Source organism: Passer montanus, unplaced genomic scaffold (genome assembly GCF_014805655.1).
Source record: "Passer montanus isolate IOZ18808 unplaced genomic scaffold, ASM1480565v1 scaffold32, whole genome shotgun sequence".
NCBI classification, from domain to species: Eukaryota; Metazoa; Chordata; class Aves; order Passeriformes; family Passeridae; genus Passer; species Passer montanus.
Window position 1 is genome coordinate 8,930,399 of NW_024367930.1, and position 18,189 is coordinate 8,948,587.

The 18,189-nt window shown below is 38.7% G+C and overlaps 1 protein-coding gene across 4 annotated transcripts in view; it reads right to left on the reverse strand.

Annotated features, from left to right (window-relative positions):
* BBS9 (Bardet-Biedl syndrome 9) overlaps positions 1–18,189 on the reverse strand; it is a 287,548-nt gene that overhangs the window by 261,854 nt on the left and 7,505 nt on the right. For all 4 annotated transcript variants that reach the window (XM_039715217.1, XM_039715218.1, XM_039715219.1 and 1 more), the window contains exon 5: positions 17,185–17,298. In XM_039715217.1, coding sequence (XP_039571151.1) covers positions 17,185–17,298 — 114 coding nt within the window. The remainder of the gene's footprint in view (positions 1–17,184; positions 17,299–18,189) is intronic.

The window sequence follows — 18,189 nt, forward strand, 5'->3', positions numbered from 1 at the left end:
GCACCACGTGAAATCAGGCAATGAAAACTGCAGTGGGATAAATTGGAAATCAGAAAAAACTTCTTGAAACTACAGAGTTTAGAAAGATGTCAGCAGAGAAAACTTACCTGCCTTCAATGGTAATCAAATGCCCCACTAAAAAAGCCTCATGTGGAAGGAAGCATCAATTAAATAAAATTAAAAGATAAACTGGCATTTACAACACACTCAGGAGCCTAAGATCCCTTTAATGATACATGGGAAATGCTTTCCTCATATGATAAAAAAGTGATCAGTGAAGCAATGCACATAAACTACATTCTCACACACAGGAAGACAAGTTCCTGTCCTGACTTGAAACAAGCAAGTATGTTTTCCTTTTCCTTCATCATTGAAATTTGGCCCTGAAATTTCTCACAGCACAGGGAACACAGACTATTCCAGTTCAAGCCCATTTTGGAAAACTTGCTGCTGAGTGTAGCTCTTTTAGTAAAACAGATCTGGGGCAGTTGTGAGAAAAGAACTTCAGGGATCAGATCTGACGAATGGAAAAACTATTTGGAAACAACTTGAGCAGTTCTTCAAACAATGTATGCCTAGTAAAAGGCAAGTCTTGCATTACCTCCCTAACGCAGTACATGAAGCACGTGTCAGTGTACATTCAGAAAGAACTCTGAATTTAGCAGCTTGGAGGTCTGGTAGCTGCTCCTTGCATAACTGCAGAAAGGCTCAAAGTTCAGGGCTTCAGCTGTGGCCATTCATCCTAGCCAGAGGATGTGACTGAAAATACCCTGAACACAAGCAAAGAGGAAAATTGCCCTGCATCGCTCAGTGCTAATGCAAGTACCCCTCCCAACTGATGCACAAAGTGTACACACATTCCAGCTGACACTGACTGGGTGCTTTGCTACTAGAATTGAAAAATCACTCCAATGAGAAGAAAATAAAAATAGGGTAGTGGATAGGAAGAGAAGAACTTTAGGAGAAACTAAGATAAGTGTTTAAAGAAAACATTAATTCCTTATTCTATTGATTTTAGCTTGAATTATTTCTCAAACCATTCTGGATATTAAGGCATTGCAGTGAAACATATTCATAAGTCCCAACACAAGAGATGTTCTCTCTGTAAAAGCCCTCTCTGTAAGGAGCCTCTCTGGTCAAGTCATAGTAAAGCATGGAGTCAGAGCTGCCACAAGAAAAAAAAGTCATTGCCTCTCTCACCTGTCATAGTGTATTCTAATCTCTTGTAAATTTCTGCCTGCCATAAAACATAAGGAGGATTTCAGATGGAAAGAGACTATTGAACTATTGAAGTATCTCCAAAGGCCAATCAGCCCTCACTCACACAATTAATCCCTTAGAGACTTGTGAGGTACTCCTTTGTTCTTGATTCAAGTCTTACAACTGAAGATGACATAGTTACATTTGTTTCTTGGGAATTATACCTTTAAACCTCATATTAACTTGAGGTGGTGGAAGGACCCTTAGGAAAAACAACAGTATGGTTCAAAGGAGTAGGTTAGACCAGCATGCAGTGTAAAGATCCCAAAGTATCACAGCTGCAATGTCCAACATACTAGAATTCCTACTGAAAGAAACATAGTATTTGGCACTGTGTACAATGACGGATAAAGTCTCTTCCCCAAAACAGACTGTAGTACAAAAATTTGTTTATTATAACCTCCATATTAAGCGAAAAAAAATTTCTACAATTAAAAGTTAATGTTTCCACCTAGTGCAAGAAATACTCTCAGTAAAAATGTTCAAGCAGCTGTGAAAGTTACTTTGAGCAGTAACTCAAAGTTGTTCTCCTTTTTAATACAGAAGATTACAGACAGCATAAATAGAAGATGTCTTGAAAATGGCTGTATGCATGAATGTAGCCTGAATAATGACAATTCATGAAGAGATGGTAAAATTCTTCTCCTTAAATCCTTTTTCTTGCCAAAACTTGTTCAGTAACTACTTTTCAAGCCCTAGTTTTTCAGCTGCAGAAATCTTCTAAGAGCCTTGCATTCATACAGGCATTACAACACTGGCATACACTTTTTCTAAAACAAGTAGGAGAAATTCCAGTCTGTGAACCTTTCTGCTCTCATCTAAAGTTATACACCTATCATACGTTATAGAAATATTACAGAATAACTTATTGAACTAGCAAATCTCCCAAAAACAAGTACTGTCACCAGTTACCCTTCAAAATCAATAACATTTGACTGAATAGTTCAGGCACATGGATGTTTTTAGTGAATCATAAATCAACAGCAGACCTTTCACCAAGTTAAGCTGAAGCTGAATACATACACTGTTTTTCAATATTTTTGGTACTTTCAAAAGTTATCAGTAAGATCTTAAGTCACCACCACCAAATAATCTATCAACTTTAAAATTCCATTTAAAACAGACCTGAAAACTACAATGAAACAGAACTACATGATCCCACTGTAAAACCCAGTGAAATTCCCTATCTTTTCTCCTGCTTCTCCTTTGATAGTCTCCTTAGATTAAGAAGCTTCATGACTGCTAAGCACTTCCCAAAGCACTTTGATATATGAAGCTCTGTCTCAGCGAGGATGAGTGAGTCAAGAGCTTATGGGTTAGGATTAAAGGGCAAACTATTAAGGGTGACACTGTTGTGGGTCTGCCTGGGGGGAAGGAGGAAGCAGATGAGGTCTTATGCAGACAGCTGAAAGTAGCCTCCCAGTCACAGGCCCTGGTTGTCATGGAGGATTTTAACCACCTGAACATCTGCTGGAGGAACCACACAGTAAGGCATAAACAACCCAGGAAGTTCTTGGAAAGCACTGACAATAACTTTTTGGCACTGGTGGTAAAGAACCTACTAGGAAAGGTGTGCTGCTGGACCTTTACTAACAAACACAGAATGCATGGACTGGAGGAACCACACAGTAAGGCATAGGGAGGTTCTTGGAAAGCACTGACAATAACTTTTTGGCACTGGTGGTAAAGAACCTACTAGGAAAGGTGTGCTGCTGGACCTTTACTAACAAACACAGAATGCATGGTTAGAGATGGGAAGGTTGGGGGCAGCCTGGGCTACAGAGACCATGAGATCATTAGCGTACTGTGAGGAAGAAGCAGGCCAGTGAGTAGGATCACAACACTAGACTTCAGGAGAGCTAATTTGGCTTCTTCAGGGACCTTCTTGAAGAATCCCAGGGGAATGTGCCCTAGAGGGACAAGGGGTCCAAGACAGCTGGTCCAAGCAGTTCTGTGGAGAAGGACCTGGGGGAAACAGCAAGATGTCCATGAGCCAGCAGTGTGCCATTGTGGCCAAAAATGCCAATGGTATCCTGGGATGCATCAGGAAGAGCATTGCCAGCAGGCTGAGGGACATGATCCTGCCCCTCTACTCAGCCCTGGTGAGGCCACATCTGGAGTGCTGTGTCCAGCTCCAGGATCCCCAGTAAAAGAGAGACATGGAGCCCCTGCAGCAGGTCCAGGGGACACCAAAAAGGATGACCTCAAAGATGAGGATGAGGGAGCTGAGCCTGTTTAGCTTCAGAAAGATGACTGAGAGCAGCCCTTATCAACTTATAAAAGCAAGTATCTGAAGGGAGAGTGTCAAGACGATGGACTGAGACTCTTCCCAGTAGTGCCAAGAACTAGGATGAGAAGCAGTGGGCAGAAATTGATTTACACAGGAAGTTCCACCTGAACATGAGGAAAAACTTCTTCACTGTGAGGCTGTGGCTAAGCACTGGACCAGTCTGCCCAGAGGGATTGTGGAGTCTCCCTCTCTGGAAATATTCAAAAGCCATCTGGAAACAACCCCAAGTAACGTGCTCTAGGAACAAGCAGGGTTTGTGAACTAAGCAGGGTTTGTGAACTAAGATGACCTCCAACTAGTACCTTCCAACTTTACCCCTTCTGTGTGATTATTTACTAATTTTTTGCGCTAAAGAATTGTTAAAGATATGTGCTGAAAAATGATCTCCTGAATAACTGCATTCACATCAAAAGAACTCAGTGAGAATATTTATAACAAAGTCAGATGGTTATTATTACTCAGAAGCTTACAACACAAAAGTGAGGGTTTACTGTACAGAATATTAGATGAAAGTCCCATATAGCTTCAAGAAGTTTCAAATATGCCCTAAAAAATAGAAATAAACAGCTTGACAATTTGCTAAAAACACCAAGGAAACAGCCACTTTTCACATTCAAGTCATTTTTCTATATATATCCTAGGCTAGTAACCAACATACAGAAAAGCTTAACTCTTACTTTGTGGTCAAATGAGTCAGTGAATTACATCTCTATCAAAAAAAATCACCATCATTTAGTTTCCTTCCTGGCAATCTCAGAGAAGACATCACAGGAACAATTTGTTATCCTGTATTTTTAGACTGTTGGAAACACACTGAGAACACTCAAATGAGGAGTTGGCTGTAAAGGGGCTGATTGCTGATGGGGGCCAGGCTGGGCATCAGTCAGTGGGTGGTGAGAAACTGTACTGTGCATTATTTTTCTTGGATTTTATTTCTCTCTTCATTTTATTACTATAATCATTACTACCATGCTTTGTTTAAAATTTTGAACTGTTCTTGTCTCAACCCACAGGTTTTACCTTTTTCTGATTCTCTTCCCCAGTCCACCAGGGTGAAGCAGGAGAAAGTGAGTGAGCAGTTGCGTGGTACTTAGGGACTAAGCTACCACAATTATGTAGTAGAGTGATTTTTGATAGGAATGATTTGCACCAAAATAAAATTAGTATAAAGCATTATAGCTTGTACAAGACACATTTCAACCTTCTGGGAAAAGCAACTAACAAGGATTTGGTGACTCACCAAATAAACTCCTATAGCTTGGAGGCTTTTTTTGTAATGGAGTAATCATTGATGACCACTGGAAAAATAAACAAAAGCTACATACACACACTTCTGAAAGACCCTTTGAGAAGACAAAATAGACTAAATAATTAGAAACTAAAACTGTATTCTTTTGGAGGAAAAAATATGGGGCAGCAAACAAATCTTACAGACAAACACATTCACATTAAATGCTGGAACATTTAAATAAGAAACTACATATGTAAATAAAAAAAGCTGTACATAGGTTTGAAGTAACAGAAAATTCATCATGCCCAACTATTTATCAGACAGGGTAATAACATATACTGCATTTCTAAACTTTAGAGACAGGATCTCTAAACTGAAATAAAACATCTGATGTGATCTCAGACAATTGACTCACAGGAAACCAGAGAATGGCAGGCAACAGCACTAAGAAGAAGAGTCTGGAGATTAGAGTAAGACGATGAATTAAAATGAGTCAACAATATGTCATCAAAGAGACAAAAGACAGATTGGGTCATTATTAATATACATATGCTATTAAAAACATATGAGGTAATTATTGTTCTGCCTTTGCACTCACTGACTCCTGGCAGAAGCACTGCAGAAGCCATAATTCCACATGTAAGATACAAAACATTTTATTCTACCAGTGCACAGTCACTGCACAATTTTGGGTACCATACCTCAACAAGGGAAATTAGACAAAGTGCCATACAGAATTCACCAAAGTTTTGAAAAACAACTCTTTCACTTACATATACAACTGCTCTCAAAGTGATATATTTCTGCAATTGATTTTACTTCATTTAAATTATAGTTCTTTTCTTAAACAAATTGCTGATTAGGAGATTTATCTAGGAATTCATAATTGAGGCAAAGTTCTGGCCAACTGAAGGCAATGACACCTTTTATTTCAGTTAGACTGTGATCATTAGGCTACAATCATTACTGTTAAGAAGAGGAAGTGGATGGTAAAAGATTCAGAGAACATTTTCCTTGATTATTTTTCCATTCACTTCTTCAATTTAGAGAAGAAGTTCTAACTAAATTATTAATAGGAAAAAATAAAACCAAAACAAAACACTAACAGTTTGCCAAAGTTGAGTGAGAAACCATTTAGAAGCAATCATCACCAGATCTATTCCATGAAAAAATTTCAAAGCCCAAACCTTTCCAAAAATCTGTCCTTATGCAGAAGCAATTTAAAAGGAAGGCAACAGTTAAATATCCTGCTCCTTAACCAAACTAGCCAATAAATCAAAGTCTGAATTTATACTGCTCCAGTGTTTAAACATAGTCATAAGAATCATTTAACCTTACAGCATAAAACTCAGCTGATAATTTTTTTTCTGACTAACACCTAATAAAATTTATTCTTGCAGAATTGTAGAAAAGTGAAACACAGTCTACCCTCCTCACAAAGTTTCCTGTTACAAGGTCACATGGTTTATGCATATGTTGTATTTCACTATTTTAAAAATTCCTCCATGTAGTACTCTCTCTGTTGTAACACTCAAATATATTTTGCCTCTAGGCCAGTGCTATAGTAAAAGTAAAATGAATTCAAGGCCATTTGCTGAGAAAAAAGATAGGCTCAAGGTATTTTCACACTTTTCTGCTTGTAATATTTTCATGCCAAAGCTGTATTTTCCTTTTTCCTTCCCTTTGCTATTGTTTTATTATCTGCTTTTACTAGTAGAGTATCCATGAAACAACTTCAAATAAATCTGAACTACTCTGGAAGCTGAATTAAGGCATTAAAGTTTCAGACGAAAATGCAAATTTCAAAGCCTGTGCTTGTTAGGGGGATCCAATACTAAATCATTTATCAACTCATTTGAAGAGTTACAGAAAACTGTGGTTAATTCACTTATTATTTAACTATTAGATAATGCAAGTGTGTGGAATCCCACACAGCAGTAACAGTGCTTTTGCAGTGAAAAACCAATATCAGTAAGCAAACGCTATTCAAAAATAATTCAGTAGTTATGAAAGTAAAAGTTATTAAACTATGATTTCTGCCTGTCACAAAATAAAATCTGTATTCTATTCAAGAGCAACTCAACAGATTGTGTCCCCCACTGGTGAGATTTCAATATGCTAGGTTTTTAGTTCTTAAGAAAATAAAAAAATCTTTAAAATTGAAATTTTTTTTAATTTAAAAATTAAAAAGAAAACTGGAAGCATTCAGAGTGTTTATACACCCACCTTAATGTACTACTTTCACCCTGAGGAACAACCACAGAACTCAATCCTCACCTGGGAAAGGGCATCCTCCTACTAGAGCATGTGATCATTCACACACTTCCTAAACACTTCAGAGAGCAGATCAGGAAACCTGCACTTCATTCACCAGGCCTCAAAGCAGAGAACTTTAGTATTCACTCCTTACACACTGATGTTTGTTCATATATGAGCTACTATCCTGCCCAGCATTCAGTCTAATGCACAACTGACCACAGGAAATTTATGAGATAATCTGTAAAGCTGCCTAAGTTTCAAGGAACAGTGGCTTTGTTTTTACTTTAAAGCCCTTCTCTACTCTTCACATTACTTCAGCAGAAATTTATTGCATATACTTTCCTCCAACATAAGTCACATCTGACTCAAGACAAACAAGGCAAAGAATGAAATTGTGGCTTGATCTGCAAACTTTTTCAAAGAACTAATAAGGGCACTTTTCTTCCACTATAAAAAGCATAATACCATCATTTCTTATAAGCAGGCTCCACACCAGTAAATCTCTTTTTAAGAACAGTCAGGCACAAGAAGTACATTGACTGCTTCTCAAGATGTAGAAGGACTTAAGCTAACAGTATAAAGTGGGTAAGCCCTAACACATCCAACAGAAAATGGCAAAGTAGGGGTAAGATTCATTTTCCAATCTTCTTTCTCGGATTTCTCTACAGGCAGGAAAACACACCACGTCTAAATACCTTCAATATGGCATGACAAAGTCAAGGCACAGGTCAGAGTCTATTCTGTATGTTGTAGGTACAAAATTAAGGTAACTTCAGCACTAATTATCTAAACATCATGTTAGGAAAATATTATTTAAATTAATTATGAAGTAATATGAATTTATTTGCACTGAGTCAAAAATTAGTTTTGCTTAATGCCCATTCCCTGCAAATCTTTTACTGTGCCAATATGAAAATTCATTACATTCTTAAGCAGCTGATAATTATCTCAACTATGTGATTATGCATATATAAGGAGTTTTAATATTTTCACATGAAAATAGCTTACTACTACTATTTCATACAACTAATGTCAACAATGCTAAATTGATTAACCAAAATTCTGCACAGATAGAACAGATCCAATTCATCATTATTTTAATTAAAATAACTAGGCCTACATGATTTTGTTGTAACCATAAAAAATAAAATATGGGAATTATATAAAATTATGACCAAATTATATCAATCACAAAATACTGGCTCAAAATTCAATCACTACCTAGCTACCAAAAAAAAAACCCTTCTCACTGTTTTTCACTTAACATTGTTTTAATTTTAGTAATACTAAATAATATATGGAATATTGCTTAATAAAACTTGACTATTTCTAGATTAATACCAGATTTATGCCTTAGAAAATGAACTGGAGGGACACTGCATGATAAAGAAGAATAAGAAAAGAAATTCTCAACTAAAACACTATATCCAGTTCACTTGCTTCACTCCATTCATATCTTTTAAAAATGGAAAATCATGCTACTTATTTATCAGAAGCTTTCAATCAGCAGTGACTTCCAATCAGCAAAAAAAAATTCCATCACTTAGGGTTTACGAGCCAAGTACAACAATTATTTACAGGGACAAAGTTGTAGAACAGCATGCTGTTACATGGCAAGGGGTAAAGGTTTTAATAAAAAAACGTTGATTTAGATTAGACATAAGGAAGAACTTTTTTAACAAAGAGGATGGTAAAACACTGGAGCAGGTTGTCCACTAAAGTGGTGGATGCAACACATCATCTCTGGAAATATTCAGAATCAGACTGCACAGGTCTCAGAGCAACCTGGTCTAGCTGATGATGTCACTTCTCATTGCAGGGACCCACTAAGTAAGGTTGTCCAGGGGCCCATCCAACCTAACCTTGAAAAATCCCAGGAATGGGATGCCTCTCCTCATTCAGTATAAAACCATTCCCATTTGTCCCATCGCTATTTGCCCTTGTAAAAAGTCACACTCCCTCTTCTCTGTAAGACCCTTTCAAATACTGTAAGGCCACAACAAGCTCTCACTAGAGCCTTTTCTCCTGACTGAAAAATCCCAGCTGTCTCAGTCTGTCTTTGGAGAAGAGATGTTCCATCCCTCTGATTGTTGTTGTGGACCTTCTCTGTACCTGCTCCAACAGTTCCATATCTTCCCTGTGATGAGGACTCCAGAACTGCAAGCAGCACTACAGGTGAGGTCTCACAAGGGAGACAATCACCTCCCTCACCCTGATGGTCATGCTGCTTTTGATGCAGATGCAGACCAGGACACGCTTGGCCTTCCAGGCCGTGAGCACAAACTACTGCCTTACATCCAGCTTTCCATCCATGAGAACACCCAAGTTCTCCTCTGTAAGACTGCTCTTAATTAATTCATCTCCCTGTCTGTACTCATCTGGGATTGCCCAGACCCAGGTGCAGAACCTTGCACTTGGACTTGTTGAACTTTGTCAGGTTCCCATGGGCCCACTTCTCAAGCTTGTCCAGCTGCCTCTGGATGGTATCCCATCCTTCAGGTGTGTCAATCACACCACACAGCTTGGTGTCATCTGCAACTTGCTGAGGGTGCACTCAATCCCACTGCTTAGATCATTGATGAAGGTATTGAAGAGCACTGGTCCCAAGACAGAGACACCACTTCTCATCAGCCTCCACCTGGACATAGAGACAGTGATCGCAACTCTCCTGCTGCATCCATCCAGCCAGGTCCTTATTCAACAAATGGTACATCCAGAAAATCCACATCTCTCCAGTTTGGAGTTAAGGATGCCATGTGGGCCCACGTCAAACACCTTAGAGAAGCCTAGGTAGATGACATCCATTCACTGTCCTTTTTCAACCACTGCAGTAACTCCATCACAGAAGGCCACCAGATTGGTCAGATATGATTTGCCCTTCATGAAGCCATGCCTTAACATTGCTTCCAGAATGATCTGCTGCATAATTTTCCCAGGCACAGAGGAGAGGCTCACTAGTCTGTAGTTTCTCAGATTTTTCTTTCTACTCTTATTATAACAAGAGAGGTGTTTCCCTTTTTCCAGTTACCAGGCTTTGCCTGACTGCTCTGATTTTTCAAATACAATGGAGAGTGGCTTTGCAACAACATCAGGCAGTTCCCTCAGGACCCTGGGATGCATGTGATCAGGCCTCACAGACTTGTGGCTATTCAGTTTCATCAAATAATCCCAAACCTGCTCTTTGCTTACAGTAGGAGAAACTTGGCTCTCCCAACTCCCACTAGATGTTCAGGGACTTGAGAGACATGGGAAACCTGACTACCAGTGAAGACCGAGGCAAAACACTCAGTGAATACTTCAGTCTTCTCCACATCTGTCGTTACTGGTTCTCCTCTGTCATTTATTGGTCTCCTTGGCCTTTCTTTTCTGACATTTTGTATACAATAAATAGCTTTTTGTTATTTTTCACATGCCTCACCAAGTCCTGTTCCATCAGTGCTTTGACACTTGATCCTATCCCTACACATCTGAATGGTATCACTGGATTCTCCCCAGGTCACCTGTCTTCTGTTTCCACTGGCTGCACATTTCTTTCTTCTCAGTTTGAGGACTAGATCCTTGCTCATCCATGCCAGTGTCTGCCCTACCTTGCTTGATTTCTCACACATTGAGATGGAGAGCTTTGTGCTCCAAATGACAGCTCTAGTCAGCTACTTTGTCCCTAAGTTTTTCAGGGCATCTCATTCACCAACTCCTTAGATGTCTGGAAGTTCACTCCTCCAAAGCTCAGGGTCCTGACTTTGCTTCTTGCCAAGACCATGCTCCTTGAGATCACAAACTCAGCCAGGCGAGGGCTGCAACAGCCCAGGCTGCCTCCAAACTTAACCTCTCTAATGAGCTCATCATCTTAAACTAGGAGCTTGAGCCAAATACCAGGTCATTGGTGTTTGACTCATAAAGACTCAGAACATACTACAGATGTGAAAACAGAAAATACTTTCCAAGATAATTTAAACTATCAGCAAACATCACTTCATATAATGACAGCTGAATTCTTAGCAGAGCAGTCTCTGGTGGTGTAATTGCATGATGCCATAATAGTACAACCTGACCTTATAAAACTTATGTGATGAATGAGTTTATATAAAGTAAAATTTTTGTAAAGCTGAGTACTCACCATAAGTAAGGGTGCAACATAAATCTTAAAGATATATGCCTTTTCACCTTCATTTTCTTACTAAAAAAAAAGACAGCTTAAGGTAGAGTATTCTCAAGGTCTTTAAATTTTATATCTGAAGTAAACCACGAAGTTTACAATATGTTCATTACTTAAGGGCTGTGACATTTTGTGGCTAGGTTAAGAGTTCACTTGGTTGAAAACCAGGGTTCAGCACGACTGACTCATGATTCCAACATGAATCATCCTTTCTAAAATGACCCATATGCTAGAATTGGAGCACTGGATGACAAACTCAACTTATAGCTCTAAGACCATGAGGAAGAGTTCAGAAATACGAAAAGGCAACATGCATTCTAAACAACAAAGGCAGTGTCTAAAAGTTAACAAAGTCTAGGCTAAAAATATTAGGTTTTTTAAATATAAAATCAATAGCTGATCTTTATATGTCCCTCCTTGATAGTTTCTTGTTTTTATTTTAGCACCAGTGTTCAGAGACAGCAAGGAACAAACATAGAGCTAAAGCAGCAAAGAGATAAAAAGATTTCATTATAATCCTTTGCCACAGATTTTAAAGTTCTAAGTCACAACCAACTCTGCCTACACCGCGTTTGACTTCTGTATTTTCATCTTTGTAGGTGTTTTCCATTTACTATTTTTAAACTTTTCCATTAGCTTTGTTTAGAACTCTAGCTAAACTTATAAGGGATTTCATAGTTATTTCTCACAGCCCTGAGCCTGTAACAGTTCTGCTGAAAGTAAGAATCAATTTCATTTCACCTTTTTGCTAACAGTCTACAACCACCAGAATATATTTTGTTTCGATCAATAAGACTCTTACCTATAGAGGTTTTCAGAAAGTGCTTTTGTGCTGTCTATACCTCACTAAGTGTTGCAGTAAATACACCTGCAGAATCAGTTCCAGATTAAATGCAGCTTTAGAAATGCTAACTGGTAAGCGTTGTAAGACGACCATCTAGTGGTGACAACCACGACTTGCACTCCACTATTTTTCAGAAAAAGGTACAGTTAATCTATGTAAGCCACTGGTCAACTTCTCAGTCTTTGGGTTTTTTATTCTACAGCTTTAATAGTTTCTTTAATTTAGGTGTCAACTTTCTATGATGAGAATGAGTTTACGTTTCTTCATCTGTTCCTGTTATGAGAACATCTGTCTTAATTCTTCCACATGTGAAAATTGCACATAGATGAAATCATTAATCTGAAGACACCAGCAAGAATGAAATTTAGAAACAAGGCTACAAAATAGGTTTCTTTACTTCACAATACTCTCCACAGAGAAATCACTAACAGCGTTTTTCTTAGTACAAGAAACAAAAAAATGAACAGTTGAGAAGTGAGTTGTACATTGTATGTTTTACATCTCCATCAGATTTCAACCAAAGAGATGTGCTGTCAAATAGACCAAAATATTACAAGGGTCTAAGTTTGCCATAAACTAGCAGGGACAGAACAACAAAAACTTAGACTGAAGAAAGCTGAATGAGAATGCAATACATATATAGCAGTGTTTGTTTCTGCATTTCAAACACATGAAACAAATCCAGAGAGATTAAAATCATCAAATTATAGAACAATTTGGATTGGAAGGGTTCTTTAAAGGTCATCTAGTTCAAACCTCCCCCACAATGAGGAGGGGCATCTTCTAAATCACATTGCTCAGAACCCCATCTTATCTGACCTTAAGTGTTTTACCACCTTCATTGTAAAAAATCTTCCTCCTTATACCTAACATAAATTGTCCCTCTTGTAGGATGAAGCTTTTGTCCTCAGCTTTCCTTTAGGCTCCCTTTAAGTATCTCAAGACCACATTAAGGTCTCCCTGAATTCTTCTTCTCCAGGCTGAACTACTCCAACTCTCTCAGCCTGTCTTGTGACCAGTGACAGGACTTGAGGAACTGACAAGAAGGTGAGTCAGGTGAGGTTTAGGTTGGATACCAGGAAAAAGTTTTTCATACACAGGGTGCTTGAGCAGGCTCCCCAGGGAAGTGGTCACACCACCAAGTCTGTCTGAGTTCAAGAAGTACATGGTGTAATTCTTGGGGTGTCCTGCACAGGGTCATGAGTTGAACTGGATAATCCTGATGGGTCACTTCAAATTTGGGATTTTCTGTGATTTTATGATTCTCTAGATGCAACCATACAACTAATTCATCATCCAGTGAACAGCCCACCCATCAAAACCATCTCTCCCTAGTTTAAAGAGATGGATGTTGTGGGAGAGTGTGTCAATGGCTTTACACAAGTCCAGACAGATGACATTCATAATCCTTACCTTATCCACTAATGTAGTTGCTCTATAGCTCTCTACCACTAGACCACTAGTTGATCTGTCAGGACTTGCCCTTAACGAAGCCATGCTGACTGTCTAGAGTCACATCCCTGTTCGCCATGTGCCTTAGCACAGCTTCTAGGAAGTTCTGTTCCATGACGTTTCCAGGCACAGAGCTGAGGCTGACAGGTCACTACTTCCTGGGAGCATCCTTTCCAGCCCTTTTAAAATGCATTCAATGTTTCTCTTTTTCCAGTAACCCTGGACTTCACCTGCTGCCATGACTTTTCAAGAACCATGGAGTGTAGACTGTCAACTACATCAGACAATGTAGTTGTCATCAGGACTCTGGGATGCCTCTCAGTCAAATCCCATAGACTTAGGTTCCTCAGGTGGTCACGAAACCAATCTTTGCTTGCAGTGAGAGAGACTTTGTCCCCCCACTACCCGCCAGAAGACAGATTACAAGTGAAGACTGAGGCAAAAAAGTTGATGAGTTCCTTAGCCTTCCACTCATACCTGTTTGGCAGTGTTGTTTCCTTTGACCTTCCTTGGGCTAATGTACCTGTAGAAACCCTTCTTGTTGCTCTTTGCACCCCACACCAAGTTCATCTCCAGCTGTACCTTGGCTTTTCTGACCCCATCCCTACTCAACCAGACAGCATACCTATATTCTTCCCAGGTCACCTCTCCCTGTCTCCACTGGCTATGCATTTCCTTGTTGCCCTTTGTTTTGACCAGTGGGTCTCAACTCAGACATGTCCATCTCTTCCCTTCCTTTACCAATTTCTCACACCTGGGGATCCTGAGCTATTGCACTCCATAGAAGGCATCCTTGAAGATCTGCCAATTTCTGACTCCTTGTCCCTCAGGGCAGTTTCACAAGGGGTCCAACTAACTCCTTGAAGAGTGGAAAATTTTCTTGCCTAAAGTTCATGGTCCTGACTTTACTTTTCACCTGCCCCATACCCCTCAGGACTGCAAACTCAATCTTTTTTTTCTTTTGTCAGTGTTAAATCCTATGGCTGAGTAGAATGCTCTGGTTTACCACTGAAGGTATAGGATTAAGAGCTCCATAAAAAGAAAAAACAAAAAACCTTCAGCAAGAGAAATCTGAGCAAGACTGAGCAACTTCATAGATCAAGTTCTCTGTGTCAACTCCTACAGAATTCTTTGCTTCCTCAGATGAAAAATCACGTTCTTGGGGGACTGACATTCACCCTCCTCCCCAGCACTCCCACGGCATGCTTTCCCTGTATGCATGCTTTCCTCCTTCTGTTCAACTGCTATTCTCCTACATCTGCTTCACTACTTCTGTGAACATGACCTGTGAAGGGCCTCTTTCACTCTCACATTGTTTCAAACATGCTTGAGTATAGCAGTAAGACACACATGAGTCACAGTAGTAACAGACGGCAAGAAATGCAAAATCTCTCCCTATATTTTCTTTTTCTACTTCCAGACTGTGGTGCAGAAGGCAGACTGTTAGCAAAGCAAGCTCATTGCTGCAGGCTTAGAGCACCGCCATGAATTAACCTTTACTGAAGGCAAGAGACACTGTTAGTAGATTCCTGAAAAGAATTCCAGAGAAGCCTGTGGAACACTGATGGAAAAAGAAATAAAATGTTTATTTACTTACAGACTTTCAGTGGCACACCAGAACATCTGCGAACAGATAGACATTGATAGCATGGCAGGCTAGACCAGGACAGGCATTTGTTTACTAAAATTAACAGCACTTGCTATCCTTTCTGCTTCACTCTGGCTGGTCTTGTGAGATGGAAATAAAACCACAATACTGTCCTTCATAAGCCTCAAGGACAGAACAAGATGTTAAAGATGATACCTAAAAAAACCCTGAAATAGATTCACTGCAAAAGGCTTGGGGAAAGATTAAAAGCATTTCCTTGATAAGAAATCTAATCAGATAGTCCAGGAAAGCCACATAAAAAGAACATTCAGATCAGGATATCTACCAAAAAAAGAATATTCCTTCATTTTCCAAAAGGAACTTTCCCCAGTGTCCATTTCGACAATTTCTCTGATGCTTCAACACATGCCTTACTAGCCTCCTATCAGTTAACTGAACGTTCACTATAATTTTCCTAGATTTTGATCTTAAACAGAAAACATCTTGATCTTACAATATGAATATGTATTATTTATTACATAACATAAACCTCTGCCTTCTTTGTTTAGAGATCATTCTTTGTCCAACAGCAATACACACACATATGTGAACTGGAACATGGTGAAGAAAAAAGGAAAAGGCAATTAGCACAACATGCTAACACAGAAAACTCACAAATTTACAGAACTTACCAGAGTTTCTTCTGCTGTTCTTTCTGCTTTGTCAGGACTGGCCCTCATTTTGACCATCCTAAGTGTTGAAAAGTGTTTGGCTTGCTGAGTAGGTTCTAGGATAAACATTAGCTCCTGTCTCCCTAGCCTGAAAAGACACCTTCTCCATCAGATTACTTGCTCCCACTACAGCTCATGAGACAGGTCTGGCATCAAGATTGAGCTGGTGATCAGACGTCTACTTAGGCCTCCATGGTAAACAAACATGCATGTAAAAAATCCAGAGAATTTCTTCTGCAAGAACTGCATGGTGGTACATGTTTACTTGTTTTATTATTTCTGAACTGTTCCAGACACTCACAACACTTAGTTTACTATCCCCTATACATTTGTCACTGTAACTCCATTGTAGAATGTCAGAAAACATCATTCCTTCTTATCAGATTTAGGAACTTCTGTATTGTCTTTCTGCTTTTAACAGGAATATGTCCATACCATATACACTCATTTCTCGAGATACTCATAGCCCTTACACCTTCTCATCCACATGAGCTGACCATTTTCCCCAAGGTAGCTGTAAGAAATTAGTAGGTGAAAATCTCTTCAATCAGTAAAGATTTTGGTCAGCCCGGGGGCAAGCCTGAGTTTAGGGTAAGGCATTTCAGCATTATTACTGGAAGGTTATTACAGACACGGAACTGAGGGACTGTCTACATACATTTGCCATATTGATGCAGGAGACTTTCTGCCTCAGAACGTGACATCACTCTGCCAACAGTTTAGTGACACCACTTTTGTTGATGACTGTCATTCCCCCAAATATTTTTGGGCAATCTTTACTTCTGAAGAAAAGGAGATGTTATGCAAAGCCAATCTAAATGCTTCCAAATCAGAACACAAAAGCAAGTACACAGGTCCACAACTGCAAAAAATACTGATATTTATTAAATTCATTCAAATATACAAATACACCATAAATATTATTGTCCACTGTTCTGTTTTCCCAGTCTAAGTAGTTTTTTTAGAAGTCTGCATTACATATCTTTCAAGACACTTGATACCTCACGTTCAGCAAAAGAAGATGGGAACTTTTTAACTTGTCCAGGATAAGCACGTGCAGAAAAGTAAAACAGAATTAAAGCACAGGAGAAAACAATTACTTTTAGATGTTGAAGTACTTTACAAGGGAAGCCAGGATTTTTGTCACATTTTTTAAAATCAATGTTATCCATGTAAAGTCATATGCCGTTCAAAATGTGAGAAAACAACTATTCTGCATTTAATATTCTTCTCTCATTTCAACTTGAGTTATTTTCAATGTGCATCAGATAAAAAGTACCATCATGAATAGAAAGATGTTCTCCTCTCGACAACAGCATTATGCTGCATTTCAAAATTCAGTTAAATAACTAAAGAATATACAAGGAGCTTACCTTTTACACCACCAAATGGGCCATAAGTCATATTACAAGCAGTTCTCTGAAGGTTGTGCTCATACATCAGTTTAATCTGATACTGGTTCCCATGCTCCACATTCCCCTGAGTTCCTGTAAAAAAAAAACCAAAGGGTAAATATTTATTAATTTGATACACACACTGTGGAAGAAGTAAAGGAGTATCAGTGCAAACAATCTGAAGAAAATGTAACTTAATTTCTAGTGACTTTTGAGATACATAGGCTCACACTGCTGCTTTATGAAAAAAAAAAAAAAAAAAAACAAAAAAAAAAAAAAAAAACACCCCGCCAAGCTACAAAATTCCTAAAAGCCAGAATTATGCATGGTATAGCGACCTCACAAAAGGCTGAGATTTTATTACTTAAATGTATTTTTCATATTGGGCACACCTCTAAGATCAGAAAAAAGCTTTGAGTCCCACTCTTCAAAGGGGAGCTCTTATGATTCTCTAGCTATTTGGTAAATATACTATATCTAACAACCAGCTTCAGCTGCAACAGTCTTTGTCTCGAATTAAGCTGTAGATGGTCATTAACTACAATTTGACAAAACTTTGACACACTAAATAGTGTTTAGGGCACACTCATCACTTGCCTTTACTTTGCCTGACATTGAATGGAATGATCAGCAATGCAAAGATAAAAGACAAACATATGGTAATGAAAATATTTTTGTGATATACATCACATTCTCTGAAAAGGTCTGCATGAATTTTAACTTCCTGACTCCTTCAAGGAACTAACAGAAAATAAAAATCTTTCTAAAGAAACTGAAGATCCTCTTTCAAGAATCAAGTTTTTCCTGAACGCCATGAAGAAAGTAAATCTCATTACATAAACTAATACTTAAGGACTAATATTCGCAAAAAAAAAAAAAGGTAAACCAAATCCTTTGAGAACAGTCATATCAGTTGGGAAAAAGGTGTTTTGCACAAAATCCTACCACACCTTTAATTATACAAATATTATTCCAACAACAACT